At 44.4% G+C, this 25,708-nt stretch overlaps 1 protein-coding gene across 6 annotated transcripts in view; it reads right to left on the bottom strand.

Moving 5' to 3' along the window:
- Positions 1-25,708, bottom strand: part of LOC105034894 (histone-lysine N-methyltransferase, H3 lysine-9 specific SUVH4) — a 59,044-nt gene that overhangs the window by 22,267 nt on the left and 11,069 nt on the right. For all 6 annotated transcript variants that reach the window (XM_073260904.1, XM_073260903.1, XM_073260902.1 and 3 more), the window contains 3 exons: positions 20,277-20,375; positions 18,976-19,074; positions 3,960-4,009 (listed from right to left, as the gene is read on the bottom strand). In XM_073260904.1, coding sequence (XP_073117005.1) covers positions 3,960-4,009; positions 18,976-19,074; positions 20,277-20,375 — 248 coding nt within the window. The remainder of the gene's footprint in view (positions 1-3,959; positions 4,010-18,975; positions 19,075-20,276; positions 20,376-25,708) is intronic.

The raw sequence follows: 25,708 nt of genomic DNA, 5'->3' as shown, positions 1-25,708 counted from the left end.
ATAATATGGCTCAAGATGTCATAATATGGCCCAGGATGTCATAATATAGAAGAGACATTTTTGTCCAACCACTTTCCAATGCACATTTAATATCTGCAGTTCCACTTTTTCGTTTAAAAATTTTGAATGAAGAAAATGCCCCTGCTTTTTGAAAAAAATTATGACATCTTGTAGTATATTACAACATCCTGCGTCAAAATTATGACTGACTTCCTGCATGCAGGATGTCATAATATGGATATAAGATGTCATAATTTTTTTCAAAAAATAAGAGCATTTTCGTCATTCAAAATTTTCAAACGAAAAAACGGAACTGCAAGCATTAAATGCACGTTGGAAAGCAGTGACTACGTGGACCAATCAGATAAAGCGGTGTGCTCCACGTCGAATTTTCTACACCGCCCGTGGTGCACAAAGAATTTTTCCATGAAAGAAATGCTAAGTTTGAAGTGTATAAAACTTGCATGTTCTTTGTTTTTAACATAAAACTTCAAGGTTTTATGTATCCTTTATGTGTCCTAATGTTACTAATCGAGTTATCAAGATTAATATTAAGATTATATTGGCATGTTAAGCAAAGTGTTAATAGGTTTTTAACATAAATTTATCACAAATATTTCAACAAAAATGTCATTATGTTTGAAAAACAAATGCAACACAGTCAATTATAGACTTAAATTTCCCGACATATCTTAAGTAATTTTAAGTGAATGTAACAAATAAATTAAAGAAATTACAAATCCATAGCTATTCCATTTCGTTTGTTATATACACTTTCCTTCTTCTAGCTTTCCATATCTGTGCGTGCCCACGTGCCGCGTCCCCTACCTAAATTTTGATGCTATCGTAACAACTTGAGGACATTTAGACACTTGGCACATCATATCTACCAAACGCCTAGGTCAAAGTTCATTGGACTAGTACTGGGGCTTATACCGGCCAGCTATCAGTTTGGTACACAATACCGAACCAAGCCGATGTTAACCAAAGACAACGGATTGGGATAAGAAGAGAGAAAATCCTAGCCCTAACCCCAGAAGGAGGAGAACCAAGGACGAGGAGAGAAGATGAAGGGGAGCAAGAGAGAGGGAAAAGAAAAGGGAGAAAGAGAAAGGTGTACGGGGCATCAGCATCAATTGTGGGCATCGGAGTTGGTATCAGCATCAATTGGGGGTGTCGGTCTTGATCAATGGTGGTGACATTGGCATCGCATACCAATAGGGCTTCGAAGCTCCGATCATGGAAGAACGGGGGGGGGGGGGGGACGAAGGTATTGTGGGGCTGGGGGGGTTGGTTATTAAAATGAAATGGATTGAAATATGCATAGATTGGTTATAAAAATGAAAGAGGGCTGCATTAGTCTATTCTTGCTTAGAAGGGTAATCCAATGAAATATGCTTAGATGAGCTTTCCAAGCTTAGATGGATTATTTATTTTACCCTGATGGTGCTAAATAGGTATATCTAATTAATTCTCTTCTCTTATGTACTTATCATGTTACTTCACAATTTGCCGAGTAATGTTTGGTACGTATATTCAATATACTAGAACATTCATCCGGTACATTTCATGTATTTAGCACTAATGTTTTTTATTTTCAGCTACAAAATATATGATCCTAGCCAGCAAAAACACAACAAAAAGACATAAGACAGCTTGCCTTGCTTTGTTCTCAGAATTTTCTCGCAACTACAAAAGTCACAGTGAAACAGCCAAAATACAGGAATCAAGTTTTTAAACCTTGACCACAATCCAGTAAATGCAACTTCAAAAATCTCTAGTGACCATTTTTTTAAGAACATTAAAAGCTTACAAAGTCTACAGAATAACAATTTAGATGTCCTAGCACATTTCAGTCGATGACCAATTAAACAATATATTCATGCAGTTGTTGATTGGTTGAGAGGAACTTGTAAATCATGAATACAATGCATAGCCTTGAGTACCAAAAAATTACATCCAAAAAAAAAAAAAAAAGATGTCTAGTACATTTCAGTCCATGACCAATTAAACAATATATTCATGTAGTTGTTGATAGGTTGAGAGGGACATGGTAAATCATGAATAGAATGCAAAGCCTTGAGTACCAAAAACAATGAAATCCAACAGGAGGCAATGTAAAGGACCATACCCCATTGTTCCCAAGGCCTAGCAGACAGACCTATATACATGTTAGAGCACCTATTCTTTTAAATTGAGCGTTGTGACCCAGGTTTGCGGAACCGATACCGGTGGCCGTATCGGCCGGCCGGCGGTACAGTTCAGCATGTCTCCGTTCCATTCCGCTCCATCCCTGTTTTCGTGTTTTTTTTAAAAAAAAAGCTTTTTTTAAATGAAGCCGGCACTGGGTTTGCCGCATCACTTAAGTGAAGCCGGCAAACCCCATGCCGGCTTCATTTAAAAAAATATTTTTTTAAAAAAATATAGGAAACGGGGGCGGGTCGCCTCTGTTTCACGCTGCGGAGCCGTGAGAGGCGTTTACGCCGCCCGACGGCCACAACGGCCTGCCGAAGGCCCTCCGGCGGACCCCCCCTCCCTCTTTTTCTTCCTCTCTCTTTCTCTTCCTCTCTTTTCCTCTTTTTCTATCTTTTCTTCTCCGGCACAGGCATGTGCCATTTTCCATGCCGGAACCGTCTCGGTTTCCCGCCGGTACGGTTCTGCAACCCCATACCGAGCGGCTCGGCCCGGTACGGCATTCCCTGGTTATGACCATCCCAAAAAAAAGTTAATGTCCGTTGATTGCTAGAAATCTAGAATAAACATGACGTTATCTTTGACCAAATACAGTTTTGACAAGGCTCCAGGATGTGACAAGGAAATGTTTCATGACCTGGACATGGATCATCTATCATGTACTCATAGTCATATTTTTATACAACTCATTCAATGATTAGGCTCATCCATGAATTCTTACGAAAAAGTTATTTCATAAAAGTTGTATCAAACTGAAAAATTTGCTTGTACTATGAACCAATAAGCACAAGTAAATCCATGCAAGTAAATGATAATCCAAGTTTAAACTTAAAAGAAATGTACACTTAAATGTAAAAGTTTCATTAGCATCTAAATTTCTCCATCATACGAGCATAACAGCAAGAGCTATTAAAGAAGCACTTTTGATGGATCAAAAATTCTTTCCCACAGAGTTGCAGAAACATGACTAGTTCAATCATATCTTATGTACCGACCTTGAATAAGTTTATAAGCAAGGTTTCAAATACCAGTACTTCAACTCGTACTGATTTTTTGCTGGAATGGCATGGTACCGTGTATCAAAACATGGTATGGGGCTGCATCCCATACCAACACACTATGCACTGGTGCTGGAGACCTGCCAGAATGGTACGTTACCATGCATAATGTCCCCCAGCAGTATTGAAACCTTGTTTCTAAGAAATGTAATTTAATGAACAAGCTCACCCAACTTTCTGTAACTTTTCCCTGGATCATAAGTTGTCATTTTTACATTCAAACTTCAGTTCTGAAATTGCAGATGTACCATGTTCAAAGGTTTACAACATTTCATTTTGAAGATTACATACGTGAAGGAATCCTTCATATGTAGTGTCTAACCAGTTTACCATAAAGGTACATTTTCAAATCTTAATGGGATCCAAAGTCCAACCAGTTTTACATAAAATAACATTTTTGAATCTTAATGGGATCCAAAGCCCAAACACAACAAACTACAGAGTAGATGGCATGATGAAAACAGGAAATTAACATCACCTAGAATACAAGTCAAAGGATGCTATTTTTTGACCAACCCAATCAAATAGCAGTCCAGTTTTGCAGGGTCTTTTTTTATTCTTATCAAATGTTATTATATATCACAAATCCTACAGCATCATCTTTTAAAAAACAATTGCACCCAAGCCATGATCCTTCCTACCCAGACACTTAAATGAATTATGTGGTGTGTACCATGCCGGTATAGCACTAAAGTAACCATTTCATACCCCTGTAGCTCTGAGAAGGATGTAGGAGCTTGTGCATGAGTAAAGCGAACCTGAAATTGATAGAAATCAGTAGACAAGAATAATAAGTACAAAGACAACAAAGCATGGTAAAAAAAAATACATCTTGGCTGATCTCTAACATTCAGACACAAACACAAATTTTCCCCCTTAATCATCAAGACAAGCTATCCAGAATCATTAACCTACTCCTATACCTCCACATCATTACAAGTATCCCAGTATAAACCCCGCTATTGCACACTCATACAAAGAAAACCCTCTAAAATGTGAAACAAAGAGAAGCAACTTCTTGGTAAATTTATGAATTTTTGAGACAAGGCTTGACAAAATGAACATATGAGTAATCTAGTATAAAGAGAAGTTGTTGATAGCACAAGTGGCATCGACAAAGCAATATCAAAAATAATGTTAGGTGCAAGGATTAAAAGTTGCACAGGCTGCAAGATGGAGAGCATTCCTGTCAGCTTGTCACTATTGATGGTCCAGATCTTATGGTCAAGATTAAAATGAATCATTTACAGTATCCCATCCTTGGATCGATTAGATGGAATCACACAATCTATAACCACATCTCAGATCACAACTTAATCATGCTATTCGCATATCCAATAAATACAGGAGGACGCTTTTTTATGTTTTGTTTGAATTTTTGACAGTCAAAATTCCTTTTTTTGTCACTAATGAGGCGTTAACACATTAGATTTGAAATCCCAGCAGAGTTATCTAACTTCTGAGGGGAAAAAAAAAAAGGAAAACTGGGTGTTTTAGGAGTTAAAAAACTGAAGGCCAAAAAATTATATATTTAAAATCATTTTTGGAGAATCAAATAGTTTATTCCTATAACAATTTGCCTGAAATGAAAACCAAATTGATATATCTGGAGTGGTCAATCATGCTACGAATTTATTGCTTATTTAATGCCTAGGAGGCTAGGAGCGTGAAATATCAAGCTTGCAATGCCATATAAAATGAAGCTTTCAGTGAGGAAGAAACTTATGCTTGTTCCTTCAAAAACAAAAAGGAATCCAGTGATTTTTCGTATGACATCTAGTGATGATGATGACAATGATGTCCACGGCAACATGAGAATTATTAATCATTTTTACCTGCACCACAGATCTTTATCATTGTAACATATTTGGTAAAATTAGAATATCAAGACATAATAGTACTCACATGATGGTATAAAGTATAAACAATATATTCAATAAATGGACATGATTTATTCATTGGTCTTGCTATATATAGGCATATGGTGGTTGAAGCTACAATGCTCTACATATACATGCAATAGGTTTTCTTATCATTTTAAATTCATCTAATTTACCAAATTTTGTGTTTCAAATTTTCAATATTTCAAAAAGAATCTTCATATTTTATTATTTAATCCATGATACAATCCACTCTGAACCCCTCCATGATTTACGAGTCGATCCAAATCTTAAGAACAGTGAAAAACCAATCTAAGGTAAACAAAATGAAGACAAGGAGAAGAAAGAACCCCTTTATCCAGATGTATGCGATAAAATAGATGCTTGTTTCGATAAGTCAATGAGTTGAAATCACAAGAGTCAATATTAGACACTACAATAAGCCAACCCCTCCCCCGTCCTATGAATATACACACACATGCATACATACATACATACATAAATCCATAGACACATATATTAAGCAACGTCTTCAAATCCCAAGATCAATTATCTCATTCACTGAGTAACACTGAGATGAATCGAGATCTCAGTTTATCTCAATCAATTATCTGTGACTTTCTATTAGTTAAGCACTGATTTCAAGATATATCAGTTAAGATGATCAGAAATGAAAAAAATGATTGAGTATCATTCTATGTGAGAATATTGTATCAGATGACATTTCAGATTTTTTTGGTTTACCAAGATGATAGGATCATTCTACATATACGGATATACCATACAGAGGTGTGCCCAATATTGATATAAATTGAAACCTTCACCGGGATGAAAACCTTGATATTAGGAATGAAGTCTCTTGTCCATTAAATCAAGCAACTGATACCAGCATTATAATGATTAAAAAACTGTTAATTGTGACCAGGAATGTATGTGTATTCATATATACTATATTAATTAATTACTCAAACTAATATGTGTAAAAGCAAGTTTTAAAATACCAATACCAAGCCCTATATTAATGGCATAGTGTCAGGACAGTACTGGGAGTCTGGAACACTACCATCCCAAGAGATGCCAAATATATATTTTTTTTTGTTCAGTTTCTTTTGAACTCTTTTTGGCCTAAATGAGTATTGGAGTAAATGGTGATATGTTTCAAGGAGTTTTATGACATCAAGGGGTCTAGACCACCGTCCCTCGTTCCCCCTCCTTTATCCTCTACTTCCTCTTCCTTTCCCTGTTGGTCTCTGATGGCACTACCCACCCCCGTGACTTGCCAAAACAAAAGATATCACAGCACCCGACTGTTCTCTTTCTCTTTGTTACTTAGAACTCAAGCAATCCAATCAGGTCGTGCTTGTTACCAGTCCAACCAACATTGGAACCAGCCGGTCTAGACCCATTTTGGCCACGGCAACTAGGACATCCTACCCCATTAATATACCAGTGTCTCACAAGTGTCCAGATCCTGGTTTCTTATTGAAACAAAATGGCACCAACAATACCAGCCCATTTCAGGAGGTGTGTAACCTTCATGACAATGATAACTGTTGGTGCAAAAATCCGCTTACGCCGGAAAAGCTGGAGTCGCGGTCGCCGCTGGGACCTGCAAAAGAAGTCTAAACCGGAGGTGGGGTTGCTCCGGCAAGACCCTCCGACGCTCAAGTCAGTTCTCTGCCTCAACAAGAATGGAGTGCTCAAACGGAAATTTTAGCAAAGTTTCTAGGTAAAAACGAAAGCTTATAGAATAACGTATCTGAGTTCCCCTTTTATAGACGGAGGGGGCAACAAATTGATAGCGACGCCTGTAACCGTCTGGTAGTGGGCCGCCCAGAGTCAGAAGGAATTTATTGCGGAGGGTAGTGGAGTGGGATCGTGGCTATCGCCATGGCTCGCCACATGGAATCAGTTACGGGGAGTGGAGCGGCGTCCGCCATCGTGACCTGTCAGGAAGCGATGAAATCGCACAGGATCCGCCGCAGGGAGTGGAGCAGAATCGTGACCGTTAATACAGCCTGCCACGGGGTAATGGGGCTGCGTAGGGTCCGCCCAGGGAGTGGAGCAGTGTTGTCCGTTACTGTGGCCTGCCAGGGGGTCCGACTTGTCGACCGAAGTTCGGTAGGAGTCGGTAGCGAGGTCCGGTACCCGTAGGAGTTTGGGCGAGGTCTTCCCGCAGTCGGAGTAAAAGACGGAGTCTGGCTGCCGTTGGAGTCGAGGACGGAGCCCGGCTCCCGTAGGAGCCCGGGTGGAGTCTTCCTGCAATTAAAGTCAAAGGCGAAGTCCGGCTCCCGTAGGAGTCCGGACAAGGCTTACCAGCAGTTGAAGTTGAGGACGGAGCCCGACTCCCGTAGGAACCCGGGCGAAGTCTACTTTCGGTTGAAGTCGCGGGCAGAGTCCGTCTCCCGTAGGAGTCCGGACGAAGTCTGTCCGCAGCCGTTGGAGTCGAGGACGAGGCCCGGCTCCCGTAGGAGTCCGGGTGGAGTCTTCCTGCAATTAAAGTCAAAGGCGAAGTCCGGCTCCCGTAGGAGTCCGGACAAGGCTTACCAGCAGTTGAAGTTGAGGACGGAGCCCGGCTCCCGTAGGAGCTCGGGCAAAGTCTACTTGCGGTTGAAGTCGCGGGCGGAGTCCGTCTCCCGTAGGAGTCCGGACGAAGTCTGTCCGCAGCCGTTGGAGTCGAGGACGAGGCCCGACTCCCGTAGGAGTCCGGGTGGAGTCTTCCTGCAATTAAAGTCAAAGGCGAAGTCCGGCCCCCGTAGGAGTCCGGACAAGGCTTACCAGCAGTTGAAGTTGAGGACGGAGCCCGGCTCCCGTAGGAGCCCAAGCAAGGTCTACTTTCGGTTGAAGTCGCGGGCGGAGTCCGTCTCCCGTAGGAGTCCGGACGAAGTCTGTCTGCAGCCGTTGGAGTCGAGGATGAGGCCCGGCTCCCGTAGGAGTCCGGATGGAGTCTTCCTACAATTAAAGTCAAAGGCGAAGTCCGGCTCCCGTAAGAGTCCGGACAAGGCTTACCAGCAGTTGAAGTTGAGGACGGAGCCCGGCTCCCGTAGGAGCCCGGGCGAAGTCTACTTGCGGTTGAAGTCGCGGGCGGAGTCCGTCTCCCGTAGGAGTCCGGACGAAGTCTGTCCGCAGCCGTTAGAGTCGAGGACGAGGCCCGGCTCCCGTAGGAGTCCGGGTGGAGTCTTCCTGCAATTAAAGTCAAAGGCGAAGTCCGGCTCCCGTAGGAGTCCGGACAAGGCTTACCAGCAATTGAAGTTGAGAAAGGAGCCCGGCTCCCGTAGGAGCCCGGGCGAGGTCTGCTTTCGGTTGAAGTCGCGAGAGGAGTCCGTCTCCCGTAGGAGTCCGGACGAAGTCTGTCCGCAGCCGTTGGAGTCGAGGACGAGGCCCGGCTCCCGTAGGAGTCCGGGTGGAGCGATGGGAGTTCACCAACAGCAGTCGAAAGTCGGAAGAGACTTGCGAGGGTCAATCCCACCAAGAACTTCGGCCGAGGGTATTTTATACCCAACACCAGTCCCCCTACTTCTGAGCTTGAATTTCGAATGAAGTACAGAGAGGTCGTCGCAGCCGAAGTTCTCCCCCTGACGCCCGTGCGCAACCGTCCTCGGATATGTTGGCGTTTAATGCGCGCATGCCGGAGCCCTTTTTTCGATTAGGGCGACCCGAAGAGTCTTTTCGAAACTCCCACCGGGACGTGATCCCAAGCGTCGTGCCATGAAAGTTTGCGAACAGTCAACCCTCGGTAGTGGCGAATGGAACACGCGGGACACGTGGTGAGCACCGGTTGGCCTAGGGACACTCGCCACCATAATTGCGTTAGGCTTCGCTGCCTATTTAAACCCCCCACCCTTCCTCGGGGGGCTTCACTTCGCCTGAGGGACGACATCTTCCTTTCGCCAGAGAGCTTAGCCACTCCGCCACTCCACCGGCGCCCCTTCCGACTCCGAGCATCCTTTGCACTGGTTTTTGCCATCTCCGTCGGCTCCCCGCCATTTCCAGTCCCCCGATCCTCTTTAAGGGGTTCCCCCGTCAGGATCTCCGCCCTGAAGGCCAATCTCAAGAAGATGCCACGGTCTTGGAAGGGTGCAAGGAGGAGAATAGCAGTCTGCGAGTTCCCCGGTCGTGTCGCCGTGGGTTCCCGTCGCTTTGAAGGGGGCTCGAGGGAGAATCCCTTCAACAATAGGGGTTTAATAACGGGGACAACCGGTGAAGGCGTTCCGCCTAAGAATTTCGGACTAGCTGATCGGGGCGACGCCGGTCTAGAGGGCAGAGTCGTCGTCACGAGCCGTGGCAGGATCCTTGATGTCGTCGGAGCCGAGGGACCAGAAGCGGTCGGCGCCGACGGTGGGGCAGTAAAACTTGTTGCGGGGACGGTGGAAGTAGCGCATGCTGACCTTGCCGGAACGCCTAGGACGGCGGTTGTCATGGGGCATTCGGTGATGGCGCATATCTCCGACGCCATCGCTGTCCCCGGGGTAACCCCGGTTCTTCTTGAAACAGGTCGTCATCGCCGTTGCCTTTGCTGCCTCCTGAACTCTATCCCATTCTTTTCCCCCTAGGGTTGGGATTCCTGAGATGGAGTGGGAGAAAGCCGAGCATGTTTATCACCACACTGGAAAATACGGTTGGACGGAACCGGGAAGAGAAGTTTGCAGCCTGAAGTGGCCTCCGGTGTATCTCTTCCAAGTCGTGTATCCGAGCCTTGTAATAGTGTATTCTTTTCTGTCCCTCCGGATCTTGTAACGTACATCTTGTTGATTGAAAAATGAGAAGGAGATTTTATTACCTCGTCCGCACTTTGCGTTGAATTGTTGTCTGCCGAACTTCTTTCCTTCGCCATTGTCGTTGTTGTGTTCCCTTTCTCCTTTTCTCTTCCTTTCTTTTTCTTCTCTCTTCTTTTCTTTTTTTTTCTTCTTCTTTTTTTTTTTGACGCCGTCCTTAGGTCATCGGTGGTTGCCACGCCGGCTCGCCTTTTAGTTATCCCTTTCCTTCAACCTCAATGGCCCTATAATGCATACGAGAAGGTAATTTTCCACTACCTCTTTTACTCATGTGTTGAATTGTCATTTGCCAAGCTTCTTTTCGGCCTTCGTGTCGTTCGAAGGTACCCGATTGCTATCGTATCGACCCATCTTTTTCGTCCGTGGCCGCAGAGTCGTCTGGGGCCATTCGGGTTCGGTGCCCCCATCAGGGCTCGAGCTCGGAGGTCTGAGCTTCTGTCACCCTGAGGAAGTTGTCTTACCTTGGGCTTGTGTTGAAAGCTTCCTTGAAAACTGAGGTTCTTGATGAGAGCCCCAATCCTTGCCGAGACAGAGTTCTCTGCATCTTGGACGTTGTTTGTTTTCCATTCGTTGCTGTCGTGATCCATCGGCTTCCTTTTTCTTTTTCGCTTGGAATTTTTCCTCCACTCTTGGTGAGGTTACGAGAGTTTGGCTCCCGTAAGCGAAGTCGGGGCGAAGTCCGGCTCCCGTGGGAGTCCGGACGAAGCCTGTAAGTGAAGTCGCGTGCGGGGCTCGGCTCCCGTAGGAGTCCGGGTGGAGCCCTTTAGCAGTTGAGGTTGAGAACGGAGTTCGGCTTCCGTAGGAGTCCGGGCGGGGTCCACCTGCAGTCAAGGTTAGGGACGGAGTCCGGCTCCCGTAGGAGTCCGGACGGAATTTTATTGCGAGGGGGCCGTTGGGGAAAGTCCCCCCCTTTTTCTCTTCCGATTTTTGAACGACCAGACTTTTAATTGATGCCGGGACGAGGTTCTTCCCCCATTCCTATCGTAACAGATTTCAGCTCTGGTTAGGACGAGGTCCTCCTCTTGTTTCTAACACGGCCGTGGGCGTACATATGGGCGTTGCTGGGTCCTTCCCACCTCCCGGCCTAAAGAGAGCCGGGCCTTCGACTTTGCTCGAGTTAGGGCGAGGTTCTCCTTCTGCCCCTAACAGGACTGTGGGGGTGCATATGGACGTTGCAGGACCTCTCCCCCCATCCGGTCTAAAGGAAACCGGACCTTCGACTTTGCTCAAGTTAGGACGAGGTTCTCCTCCTGTCCTTAACAGGACTGTGGGGGCGCATATGGGCGTTGCAGGGCCTCTCCCCCCATCCGGTCTAAAGGGAACCGGGCCTTCGACTTTGCTCAAGTTAGGACGAGGTTCTCCTCCTGTTCCTAACAGGGCTGTGGGGGCGCATATGGGCGTTGCAGGGCCTCTCCCCCATCCAGTCTAAAGGGAACCGGGCCTTCGATTTTGTCGAGACGAGATTCCCCTCTCACTTCTGATACAATTTGTTTGGACGGTCCTGTAGATGTAGGATATTGCCAAAGACATGCAGGTATACAACTTTTAATTAAAATGAAGTTATTGGTAGTACATCCGTAAGTTATCCGAGCTCCATGGTCGCGGGAGGTCGGCCCCTCCGAGCTCCTTAAGATAATAAGTTCCGGGCCGGACTACTTTGACCTCATACGGGCCTTCCCAGTTTGGGGTGAGTTTCTCTCGATTCTGAGGTTGCGAGACAGCGGCTCGTCGAAGCACTAGATCTCCTGCTCTAAAGACTTTGTTCTTAACCCGGGCGTTGTAATACCGAGCGACTTTCTGTCTGTAGGCTGCCATTCGAACCTGAGCTATCTCCCGTCTTTCTTCCAGCAGGTCGAGGTTGGCTTTAAGACTTTGCGAATTTTGATGTTCGTCGAATGCCACGACTCGCGCTGACGGGAGTTTAAGCTCAATTGGGATGACGGCCTCCGTACCGAAGGCCAAAGCAAAGGGGGTCTCCCCTGTGGGCAGCCTCTGGATAGTTCGATACGCCCACAACACATGATAAAGTTCGTCCGCCCAAGTTCCCTTCGCTTTTTCGAGCCTTGTTTTAATCCCCTGCAAAAGGTTCTGTTAGTCACCTCAGCCTCGCCGTTCGCTTGAGGATGGGCTATCGATGTGAAGTTGTAGGAGATGTTTAGATCTTCACAGAATTCGGCGAATTTCGCTCCCGCGAATTGCCGTCCATTATCAGTGATTAGGATTCTAGGCAGACCGAACCTACACACGATCAACTTCCAGACGAAATTTTGCACTTTTGCTTCTGTGATTTTTGCTAGTGGTTCGGCTTCAACCCATTTGGTGAAATAGTCGATCGCTACCAGGAGGAACTTCCTCTGCCCAGACGCCATGGGAAAGGGGCCAAGGATGTCCATCCCCCATTGCGCAAAAGGCCATGGGGCACTCAAAGGTGTGAGCTCGGTGGCTGACTGTCTCTGGACGTTAGCATATCTCTGGCATCGATCACACTTTCTGACATATTCAATCGAATCATGATGTGTTGTCGGTCAGTAATATCCTTGGCGGAGCAACTTGTGGGATAAAGATCTAGCCCCCAAATGGTTCCCGCAGATTCCTTCATGCACTTCCCACAGGACGTAGTCAGCTTCCGAAAGCCGGAGACATTTTAAGAGGGGCAAGAAGTATGATCTCTTGTACAATTTGCCCTCATAAAGGATGTATCGGGAGGCTTGGTTTCGGAGCTTCCGAGCTTCTTTCGCATCCTGGGGGAGAACTCCATCTCTGAGATAGATTATCAGTGGGTCGACCCAGCTGGGCTCGTGGTCAATTTCCATCACGGGCCGCGACTCTTCTGTACTCGAACGCTTTAGAACTTCAAAGAGAACGCCTTTGGACAGTTCGACCGGAGCCAGCATTGCCAGCTTGGAGAGAAGGTCAGCCCTGGTATTTTCCAACCTTGGGATCTGTCTGATGTTGAAGCTGCCGAAGGCGGGGACGAGCTCCTTCACCCTTTCAAGGTATTTGGCCATACTGTCATCCTGTACTTCGTAACTTCCACTGACTTGTCCTACTACTAGCTGAGAGTCGCTGTGGACCCGGAGCTGATCTATTCCCAGCTCTTTGGCGATCCTTAGCCCCGCGATCAGAGCTTCATACTCCGCTCCATTGTTTGTTGCGGGAACTCAAAATGCAGAGCGTACTCCGCGACGATCCCCTCCGAACTGACCAAGATCAGGCCTGCACCCGCGCCTGACATGTTGGAAGACCCGTCCACATAGAGGGCCCAAAAGCGATCAGAGGGGTCCACTTCTTCTTTGGGGGAGTTCGGTCGGGACCTCAGGTCGTCGATTTCGCTTTGTGCAAGTTCAGCCTCCTCTGGGATAGTACACTCCACTATGAAATCTGCCAGTATTTGGGCCTTCACTGCTGGTCTGGATCGATAGTTGATGTTAAATTCTGTGAGCTCGATCGCCCACTTTGCCATCCTCCCAGAGGCGTCTGCCCGGTGCAAAATCACTTTGATCAATTGGTCGATGAGCAGCGTCACAGTGTGCCCTTGAAAGTAGGGCCGGAGCCTTCAGGCTGCAATCAACAAGGCGTAAGTCAGTTTTTCTAATTTGGTGTACCTGGTCTCGACGTCTCTCAACGTGCGGCTGACGTAGTAGATGGGTCGTTGGACTTTCGCTTCTTCTTTGACAAGGACGGCCGCAAGAGCCATGGGAGAGACCGCTAGGTATAAAAATAGCTCCTCCCCAGGCTCCGGCTTTGCCAACAGCAGGGGTGAGCTGAGGTAGTTCCTTAGTTCTTCGAACGCCTGTTGGCACTCAGAGGTCCAACAGAAGTTCTTCGGCTGCTTGAGGGTTTGAAAGAAGGATAAGCACCGTTCGGCCGACCTCGCGACGAAGCGATTCTGGGCCGCTATCCTCCCCGTGAGGCGCTGAACCTCTTTTATCGACTTTGGGGCGGCCATCTCCTGGATGGCGCGAATTTTCTCTGGATTGGCTTCGATCCCGTGCCCCGACACCATGAAGCCCAGGAACTTTCCCGAGGTTACTCCGAAAGCGCATTTAGTTGGGTTCAGCTTCATTCTATATTTCCGGAGAGCGTCGAAGGTCTCCTCGAGGTCGGCGACATGATCTCTGGAAGATTTGCTTTTTACGAGCATATCGTCCACGTAGACCTCCATGTTACGGTCGATCTGCTCCTTGAAGATTTTGTTTACCAACCGTTGGTAGATTGCACCCGCATTCTTGAGGCCGAAAGGCATGACCCTGTAACAGTAAAGACCACGATTGGTGATGAAAGCTGTCTTTTCTTCGTCTTCCGATGCCATTCTGATTTGATTATAGCCGAAGAACGCATCCATGAAGGTGAGGAGCTCATGGCCCGAGGTCGCGTCCACCAGTTGATCGATTCTGGGAAGGGAGTAGCTGTCCTTTGGACAGGCCTTATTCAGCTATTTGAAGTCTATGCACATCCTCCACTTACCGTTTGCTTTTTTGACTAGGACAACGTTGGAAATCCAATCAGGATAATTGACTTCCTTAATGAATCCAGCTTTAAGGAGCTTGTCCACTTCCTCGGCTATCGCCTTCTGCCTCTCCGGTGCATGACCTCGGATTTTTTCTTTCGTCGGTCAATGCTTTGGATCGACGGCCAGGCGATGCTCCATGACTTCCGTGTCAATCCCTGGCATGTCTGCTGGAACCCAAGCGAAAACGTCCGCATTCCTTCGTAGAAAATCAATGAGACGCGTCCGCACCTCCTCCCCCAGGTTGGAGCCGATCATCGCTACATGCTCCGCGTTCCCGTCATTCAAAGGGATTGGCACCAGATCTTCAATTGGGGCGCCCCTCTCTTCGATGAGGTCATCGCGAGCATCCAGTCCATCGATGGGACAGGGGTCAAATTGGTCGCTTCTTTGCAAGGCTATGTTGTAGCAGTGTCTGGTCAGGGCTTGGTCTCTCCGGACCTCTCCGACCTCCTGGTTGGTGGAGAATTTCAACTTCAAATGATAGGTTGATACGACGGCTCGGAGAGCATTGAGGCCGGGTCGATCGAGGATTGCATTGTAGGCTGACGGCGCCTTCACCACCAAGAAATTCACCAAAGCCCTGGATTGCCTTGGATATCGACCTACGGCCACAGTCAAAGTTATCATTCCTTCCGTCGGAACAGCGTCGCCGGTAAACCCTACCAAAGGGGAGCTAATCGGTCTCAAATGGCCGTCGAGGATGGACATTCTTGAAAAGGCGTCGTAGAACAAGATGTCGGCTGAGCTTCCATTGTCGACAAGAATGCGACGGACGTCGTAATTTGCTATATTCATGGAAACTACGACCGCATCGTTATGAGGAAATTGGACCCCCTGAGCGTCTTCTTCAGGAAAGGTTATGGGCTCTTCAATCTTTTGTCGCTTGGGGGGTACAGCCGATATGTTGGTTGCTTCCTACCGGGATCCTCCCGAGATGGTGTTGGCGAAATCTGTCGGAGGCCGATTGTCCGACCACTCCATACCGGCGACCATAGTCGGAGGATGCAGGGCCCGGGAAACCAGAGGCGAGATCGGAGCCCGAGATATGGCTGTGGAGGCCGTGGGTAGCCGTGCGGATGCTTCGCGAGAAGGCATCGGGCGAGGATCCAGTGGGGGAAAGGAGGAGCGGGTGTCGGAGAAGATGACCGGAGGTGGCTCCGTTGAGCGCTCTTTTAAGAACAAGGGTACCGCGCGAAGGTTCGCCCTTCCTCTAGCGCCAATCCTGTTGGTGCAAAAATCCGCTTACGCCGGATAAGCTGGAGTCGCGGTCGCCGCTGGGACCTGCAAAAGAAGTCTAAACCGGAGGTGGGGTTGCTCCGGCAAGACCCTCCGACGCTCAAGTCAGTTCTCTGCCTCAACAAGAATGGAGTGCTCGAACGAAAATTTTAGCAAAGTTTCTAGATAAAAATGAGAGCTTATAGAATAACGTATCTGAGTTCCCCTTTTATAGACGGAGGGGGCAACAAATTGATAGCGACGCCTGTAACCGTCTGGTAGTGGGCCGCCCAGAGTCAGAAGGAATTTATTGCGGAGGGTAGTGGAGTGGGATCGTGGCTATCGCCATGGCTCGCCACATGGAATCAGTTACGGGGAGTGGAGCGGCGTCCGCCGTCGTGACCTGTCAGGAAGCGGTGAAATCGCACAGGATCCGCCGCAGGGAGTGGAGCAGAATCGTGACCATTAATACAGCCTGCCACGGGGTAATGGGGCTGCGTAGGGTCCGCCCAGGGAGTGGAGCAGTGTTGTCCGTTACTGTGGCCTGCTAGGGGGTCCAGACTTGTCGGCCGAAGTTCGGTAGGAGTCGGTAGCGAGGTCCGGTACCCGTAGGAGTTTGGGCGAGGTCTTCCCGCAGTCGGAGTAGAAGACGGAGTCTGGCTGCCGTTGGAGTCGAGGACGGAGCCCGGCTCCCGTAGGAGCCCGAGTGGAGTCTTCCTGCAATTAAAGTCAAAGGCGAAGTCCGGCTCCCGTAGGAGTCCGGACAAGGCTTACCAGCAGTTGAAGTTGAGGACGGAGCCCGGCTCCCGTAGGAGCCCGGGCGAAGTCTACTTTCGGTTGAAGTCGCGGGTGGAGTCCGTCTCCCGTAGGAGTCCAGATGAAGTCTGTCCGCAGCCGTTGGAGTCGAGGACGAGGCCCGGCTCCCGTAGGAGTCCGGGTGGAGTCTTCCTGCAATTAAAGTCAAAGGCGAAGTCCGGCTCCCGTAGAAGTCCGGACAAGGCTTACCAGCAGTTGAAGTTGAGGACGGAGCCCGGCTCTCATAGGAGCCCGGGCGAAGTCTACTTTTGGTTGAAGTCGCGGGCGGAGTCCGTCTCCCGTAGGAGTCCGGACGAAGTCTGTCCGCAGCCGTTGGAGTCGAGGACGAGGCCCGGCTCCCGTAGGAGTCCGGATGGAGTCTTCCTGCAATTAAAGTCAAAGGCGAAGTCCGGCTCCCGTAGGAGTCCGGACAAGGCTTACCAGCAGTTGAAGTTGAGGACGGAGCCCAGCTCCCGTAGGAGCCCGGGCGAAGTCTACTTGCGGTTGAAGTCGCGGGCGGAGTCCGTCTCCCGTAGGAGTCCGGACGAAGTCTGTCCGCAGCCGTTGGAGTCGAGGACGAGGCCCGGCTCCCGTAGGAGTCCGGGTGGAGTCTTCCTGCAATTAAAGTCAAAGGCGAAGTCCGACCCCCGTAGGAGTCCGGACAAGGCTTACCAGCAGTTGAAGTTGAGGACAGAACCCGGCTCCCGTAGGAGCCCGGGCGAGGTCTACTTTCGGTTGAAGTCGCGGGCGGAGTCCGTCTCCCGTAGGAGTCCGGACGAAGTCTGTCCACAGCCGTTGGAGTCGAGGACGAGGCCCGACTCCCGTAGGAGTCCGGATGGAGTCTTCCTGCAATTAAAGTCAAAGGCGAAGTCCGGCTCCCGTAGGAGTCCGAACAAGGCTTACCAGCAGTTGAAGTTGAAGACGGAGCCCGGCTCCCGTAGGAGCCCGGGCGAAGTCTACTTGCGGTTGAAGTCGCGGGCGGAGTCCGTCTCCCGTAGGAGTCCGGACGAAGTCTGTCCGCAGCCGTTGGAGTCGAGGACGAGGCCCGGCTCCCATAGGAGTCCGGGTGGAGTCTTCCTGCAATTAAAGTCAAAGGCGAAGTCCAGCTCCCGTAGGAGTCCGGACAAGGCTTACCAGCAGTTGAAGTTGAGGACGGAGCCCGGCTCCCGTAGGAGCCCGGGCGAGGTCTGCTTTCGGTTGAAGTCGCGGGCGGAGTCCGTCTCCCGCAGGAGTCCGGACGAAGTCTGTCCGCAGCCGTTGGAGTCCGGGTGGAGCGATGGGAGTTCACCAACAGCAGTCGAAAGTCGGAAGAGACTTGCGAGGGTCAATCCCACCAAGAACTTCGGCCGAGGGTATTTTATACCCAACAATAACCATAATGACAGAAGGCATGGACTGAAAGACAATGTGTTGAAGATGCGCATTTAAAATTGGCTGCTAAAAGGATACACAGTCTTAAACAAAAGAATCCTTGTATAGCTGTTGATGCATAAAAACTTCAGCTTGAAGATGTGAAAAAGAACAAAAATACTATCAACAGCAAATAATTACAGAAGATCAAAGGTCTGACTAAAGCCCAGAAATGGCATTACCAATAACAATGCTTGTTTTTAAATATAATATAGAAAAACTTACTAGTCTTCCATATGCTTCAACCTATGGTTTTTGCAAAGTAACAATTTGCATAGATTCGTCGAGCAAGGAAATTTGTCGTGTTTGCAACTTCCATGTGACCTAACTTTTTTCCTTCTCCCTTATTTCAATACATCATAATTCATTGTTATAAAGTTAATCACAGCTTGCACATATTACACTTATTACATTTTATCCATGTGAAATATACAATAAGGGCACTTTCTCTATCCTCCCCAACAATTCACCTTTTAGTCCTTGTAAATCTCATAAATAAGAACTAGAAAGTAATGGACCAAACCTTCAATCTATTGCTTGTTTTGAGTTTTCCTAGACATCACAGCATCTTCTGATAAGCTAATAAATGGGTATGATTTATTAATGAGAAGGCAAAGTGTCATACCATAGCTTAGCTTCAATTTTTGCTTCATGAAATGGATGTTTTAACTTTTAACCATGATACTCTTAGCACCCTTTAATCAAAATCTATCTACACTGTAGATTATTGACCAACCAATGTTCCATAAGCATTTAAATCATAAAAGCATTCATCATTTAGCATACAATCAATAACTTGCTAGGATGGTCTCACTACATCATGCTTCCAATAATGCATCAACTTGTTAACTTCATTAACTTACAAGGTACTACAAGAATCTTCTTCCTCCTTGGTAATGATAAGGTTGAGTCAAGGTTTTTTTATACAACATAATATGTACATTTACTATTTAAATTTGTTGTATTGTTGTATTTTTATATCCTTTCTCCTCCATACAAATGGCTTTGTTAAAAAAAGGGTTAAGATTGAAATATATTTCTTGTATTTAACTTCATAGGAAAAAAAGCATAATGAATAAATCTAATTAGAAAAAAGACGAAGCAGAAAGAGGGGAAAAACAAATTGGTTAGGAAACCTGGCCGGTCATCAATCTTGGCTGTGCCTCAAGCCGCTTCAATTGGTATTTAAATACCGTAAATCCACTTATACCCTTCTCAGCCCAATATCTACCAACCTGCAGATAGATGAACAGAGTATTAAAACACAAATCCAAAACAGCAAATAGAAGAATGCATCACATGCCGAAATGAGACAAGAAAAGACAGTCCACAAATAAAATATAAAAAGCTGCATTATTGACGTATAGCGTTAAGGTGTATCATCATGCTCTTTCTTATTAGTAAAATGTCCTACTCGAATTATTCTACAAATGCTTTCATCATTAAATCAGTATGTTGTTGGGGATTAAAAACATGCAACAAATAAAATTTTAAAAAGATGTAAAGACATTGTAGGGGCCAGACACTTTGCATTGAGGAAGCGCTAATAGATAAAATCATTGTTGCCGAACATGAAAAAGAGAACAAATTAGTAATTTGTTGGAAAGCATCATGCAAGAAAATTTAACCATAGCAATAACAAACTAGATCAACACTATCAATTTCACCCCGATTATGAGAGTCATAGGATCACAAAACAGATCGATACAAATTTTCCATATATAAATCTGTCTTACAATGTTTTGAATAAGCAATCAATTCTTAAGCAAAGCCAAATTGTCAGGAAATTTTGGATATTTTAATGACAGGTCCACGTAAAACTGACATTGTTCAGTTAAAAGGAAAAAAATAAATAGTTTACTCATAAGGCATGCTATAATCACAAATCTGGTGGTTACAAAAGCAATGGTTGTTCTTAATAACAACAGTGCACAAAATTTCCCTAGTTGCATATCAATGATAAGTTAAAACAATTTTAGCCTTAACCAACATAAAAACTAGCTAATAACATCATAGGCAACCAACAGCTAAGGTGTGTGCATACCAAGTGCCACTACTAAACTAGGGGTTTACCAAACTAGGTGAATGTTTGCACAAGCAGATCAAGAATTCAGATTGCCCGCAATATAGATCTAATATGTATGAGAAAATGATCAACTATAAGCTGAACATATAGGATGTATCTGTCACAGGAAATGTCATCGCATTCAAAACAATTCCATTATATTGTACAAAGCACATGGTAAATGCAAGCTTCACATAGATGATCATGATTGTACATGTATTTGCACTAACTAATTACATCATTGATAAAAAAACAACTAAAATGCTAATGGACAAGGTATTCAAGTACATGCTGAACAAGTGGGTTTTATACCAAATTTCCAAGATAACCTTCAAAGGGAAACAATGGTGAAAATATGTGATCCATATTAACCTTGTATAAGCCATCATATGTATAAATTTTTCCACAGTAGCTGCTTGCTGACTCATGTCCACGGACAACTCTAACTGGCAAACCATTTTCCATGCTATTCTGCAAAGTGACAACAAGAATCATTTCTGCTGACAATGCATGTAAACAAAAACATCCACATATGTATATAATTATACAGAAATAGATGCAATCATGGACAATTAAATATTAACATATGTGTCTAATGAATGTACACCTGTCTACACATGTACATGTATAGACATTATATACCAGCTTTACTGTGCAAAAGTCAGTCGAAAATAAAAAGGGTTTCTATATGATGATCATAAGGCCTCATATACATATCCACTAGATGCAAGAAATCCACATGAAACATTTATACTTAAGGGAAGCAAAAAATGACTGCCAACATATATACATATCCACTAGATGCAAGAAATCCACATGAAACATTTATACTTAAGGGAAGCAAAAAATGACTGCCAATGTGACGAACATGGTGAACCATCCTATGCATATGCAGCGGAAGTCTAGGACCTTGGTTATGATTTATCTACATGTAAAAGCATGCTCAGAATGTTTAAAAAAAAAAATACCAAGCCATTAAGTGATTCTGAAGTTGATTTTACTCTCCTGGAAGCCTACTGAGATCATAAAAGTGCATGATCCTCCAAACTTAAATACCCACAGCAAATTCAGTCCATGTGCACAATCCTAGGAAACTTTCTTGGTTTCCAAACTCTAGGTATCTACATGCCAAGAGGATGCAATGCTCGAAGGAATAAATCCATTACTTTAGATGTAGCCTTCTTCTCTTTCTCTTCCTCTCTTTTTCTTGGAGAACAAGTCTATGATGCCTCCTCTCTTTTTCCTATTTCTACATGAGTAGCTCTAGATTTTTGACACCCTTATGCCAACCCAATTCCATGGATATATAGGACTACTATTAAGGTTTAATGGTTGGCCTTATCTTGGCTGCCACCTAATATCTCAGCCTACTAGGATACTACAATAGGGAAGGCGGCCAATGCTGCAATGCCTCATTTTGTGCATCGAACTCCCTAGGGAGTTCCATTTCCATCACATAACATAGAGGAGGGAGGAGTAGCATCCTTAGGAAAAGTGGCCACCCGCTCTCCAAACCAAGAATGCCATCTCATCCTAAACTGCATAGTTCAGGGCATACTGACCCATACCAGTTAGTAATTGGGTCAAGATGGCTGGTTGTGTCAATATGGGCCTCAAACCAGCCCAGATAGACCAGAACCGCTTGGTTCTGCTCAATTCGTGCCATTTGAAAACCATACTACCCTATAATTTGAAGCCTTTTTTTTTTTATTTTGGGGGGGAGGGGGGAGGAAGAGGAAGGTCATTTTTCACCAAATTTGAAGCTAAATCCTAGTGGCAGATCCAGGAATTTTGCTTTGTGGGGTCAATATAATAAAAGAAGCAGAAGAGCCACAATAAGAGAAAGAAGAAAGAAAAAATAATAATAAAATATTATTTTTAAAAAATAATAAAATTTATAAAAAATGATAATATGTAATATCTTAAATATCCTTTATAATAAAATATTATAAAGGAGAATCGTGCGGACCATCCATCGCACAATGGATTGCTGCACGCGCCACCACGTACGGCATGCATCACACAGCACGCGGCTGCATGAGGCCCCACGCAGCCTTGCACAACCATCCATCGTGCGATAGACAATGCATGGTGTGCATCGTATTGTGCAGTGCATAGCTGAGGGTCAGCACTTTAAATATAAGAGATGGATGGATGGAATTGGGGTGGGGTATTAAAAGATAAGTAAAAAAATAATTAATAAAAAAAGAGAAAGAAGAAGCAAGAGAGAGGAAGAGAGGTCAAAGTGGTGTAAGAGAGGGAGAGGGAGGTAGGACATGTGACTCATTAAAGAAGGAGAATGCATGTCATAATTACTCTTTTGATGTGGTCTTTTTTCTCTTTTATTTCTTCAAAATTTTATATGAAATATAAGGTCAATTCATAAAATTAGTAGGGTCAACTTTAACTCTTTCCACTAGTATATATACATACCTAATATTTTTTCATTTTTTTTGCGGGGTCAATTGAGCCCACATTTAACCACTTGCATCCGCCAATGCCAAATCCCATCTTATTTAGGTATAAACCCCTCCTCTCTTCCATTGCCTTTTCTTTTTCATGCCTCAAATATGAAAGAGAAAATGAGAGGAAATTGTGCCAAAATTTTGTATTTTGACGTGATTTCATGATATGCTATAGATCTAAGGATGATCTATGCACTGGAGGAGAAATCATAATTTTTCATCGATCATATAATTAATTAGATTAATAATATATTTTTTGATTAAAAACAATAATAAATAAATTAATGTTCAAAAAATTTCTGAAAAATTGGTAGCATGTTTTGGGGTATGCATGATACTTACTATCTCGATTTAATAGCAACTTATCTAAATTTGGGCATGATTATGGCTAACCAAACCTGAGCCCAAATTCAAATAAATTTCCAAAATGCATGATGATTAATAGAATTTTTCTTTTACTCTAAAAGACTTTTAATAGCTATTTTTTGTTTCGTTCACTCTATCTACATCGATAACATCACAAACAATGGAGACTATAAAAGTGGTCTTCACATGTAAAGAGATAAATAGAATATAGAATTTCTTTATTACCTTGACAGCAGTTACTTGTGAACATTCACACATTAAACCAGTTATGAGTTAAATCACATACTTAGGTGAAAAGGCCATCAAAATACTAGTTGGTCCTAGAAAGTGAATCCTTAAATGGCAAGGGAGAATGCCTAGGCAATTAGGTGGGCACCTGGTGTTAAAAATCTCAAAACTTTATTGAAATTAATATAGCAGCTTTGTAAAATCAAGCTATCACAAATATAATAACCATAATCTACAGATTTCGCTCTTTCTCCCTTTCTCTACCTTAAACCCTCCTCTTGCCACTAATGATGGAGAGGAGGGCTAAGACTAACGAGAGGGCAGGTTGGTGGATGGTAGTCCTTCAATAGATGAAACAAGTGTTTGAGACAAAGTTAGAAATAGGCACCTAACTAGCAACAAAGCATCTAATAAGCAGCTAGGCCCCAAAGGGACAGCCTAGGCAGCCATATGTTACAAACTTGTTAGCTAAAAGTTCGATAGAAAGCCAAGTTAGTTACACATCCTCAGAACTAGCTACTGACTTCTTCCTACAAGTGACAAACTTTATATTGCTTTTAGTATCAATACCAAAATGGTTCTCTCTATTCTTTGGTTAGTCCAACAGTGTCCTTTTGATTGAATGGAGATAGATAATTACATGTCACTAACTTAGTTCTCAAATGTCAAAGTTTAATTGACAATTAATTAATTTAGATGCCCATTACTTATGGTTATTAACATGAAAAAAAGAAATTGGAAATTGGACATTCAAATTTCAATTAGGAGATGAAATATGTCATTTCCTAGTGCCAACAGTGTCTCTTATTTATACTATATTAAATAAGAGAGGAACGTGACATTTTAGATTCCTTCTGTCAAATTATATGACTAGAATTACTTAGTCCCTCTCCTCACAAATATTTGCAAAACAATACAATTCAAAAATTAGACATATAATCTACATGCAACTTTATTTAATTCTTCTTCTCTATTTTCTGTCCACATGATTGTTTGCAGAAATCCAAAACAAGTTGGGCTCCATTAGAAAAAAAACTCTATCCATCTCTTATCCATATCCTGGACTCTTTTTAAATTTAAAAACAGAAAAATATTTATTTGATCCATGTATTTTATCTCTCTTATATTTTAAGACTTTAAACTCTTCTTTTATTAATTTACTTTTTAACATGCATCGCACATGTCCATTGCTAGTCTGATTTAAATACTCTATACTTCCTCTTCCTGACAGAGAATACTCCCATTATGCAAGTCATAATCATCTGGCTCATGAACTCTAAGCTCTCCCTTATGGTGAAGTTCCTTGGGAGCACAGTGTCAAACCCATTTTCACCATCCATATTAGAATGCTAGAGTGCTCTTTTTTATAAATTATTACACAATATCCCCCATGCTAGTTCTACCCTAAACTTTGAAAGCTTGATTTCAATATCAATTTTGGTCGGAATTGTGGAGTGTTGACTTGGCAATGTAAGCAGGTTAAGCATTTTCATTCTAAGTTTCAAAGCTTTGATCATAAACTTTGAAAAGGCATCTAAAAAAGGAAAAGATAAAAAACAAAATAAATGAAGTGATTAAAAGCTATTAACCAGTAGGCATGCTTTGTTTGGTTCACAGGAATGAAGGATGAATCCAAATGGAAATTGGAATGGAGGAGGAATGGAAGATGGAGAACTAGAATCAACACTTTTCTTCCATTGCTGATGAACAGGAAAGGAATGGCAATTCCATCATAGTATTTAATTTAACTAGTCATCTTTAGAAATGAAAACAAGTTTATATCAATGTTGTTAATATACTCTCAACCAAAGTTGATTGTGTCAATACTGAGCCCATACCCATCGGCCAACAGCATGATTCAGTATGCCTCCATGCCGTTCCATGTCAGGCCTGAACCGACATAGCAGAAAGAGGAGGGGAGAGGGAGAACCAGAGAGAGGGGGGAGGGAAGGAGAGGTAGACAGTGGAGATGCTGGTGGTGGCCGTCAGAGGGCCGTGGAGGCCCTCAAATGATCGGAGCAACGGCTCCACCCTCCTACAAATCGAAACAAGGTGTCGATCTCAAAGACACAGCCCTCTGTTGGCCTTGGTGGGCCTCCAAAGGACCCGCGGCCTCCGACAACCTCCTTGGCCTTCGCCTCTCCTTCCCTCCCCCTCTCTCTTTTCCTCTCATTCCTTCTCCCTCCCCCCTTCCTTGCCGGTGCCTCGTTTCGAAAGCCAGAATTATCCCCATCTACCGACAAGTATAATTCAACACACTGAATCGAGTAGTTTCATCCGATTTGACAAACCCTACTTAAGAGGTAGGAGTAAACTAGCATATAACCCACGTGATATGTGGGTGTAGCTTATTCTCCTTTTTTTTCCAACTATTTTTGAAATGCAGTAAAAAATACATAACAAAAATAGAACATAATATAATAGATATAAGAGCCCAATTATTTTCTAAAATAAATTTTTACATTAATACTAGAATATACAATCACTCTACAAAATTCTAATAGTATATGTATATCTATGATATAGTAAAAATTATTACAAAATAATAATTAGATCATGATCAAACCTACAAAAAAAAAGAAATCGAAAAACATTTCCTTAGAGGATATTTGAATGCAATATAGCAGGGTCATTAGTGGTTGTACTTCATTTTTTACTACAATCATGATCAATTGCAATATGGCAAGGTACAATACTAGTGCTTTTCGTTAATATTAAGCAAATATGGTTATTAACAATATTATT

This window comes from Elaeis guineensis, chromosome 7 (genome assembly GCF_000442705.2).
Source record: "Elaeis guineensis isolate ETL-2024a chromosome 7, EG11, whole genome shotgun sequence".
Lineage (NCBI taxonomy): Eukaryota > Viridiplantae > Streptophyta > Magnoliopsida > Arecales > Arecaceae > Elaeis > Elaeis guineensis.
Note: the sequence above shows the minus strand (reverse complement) of the source record. Positions and strands in the feature narration are given on the sequence as shown.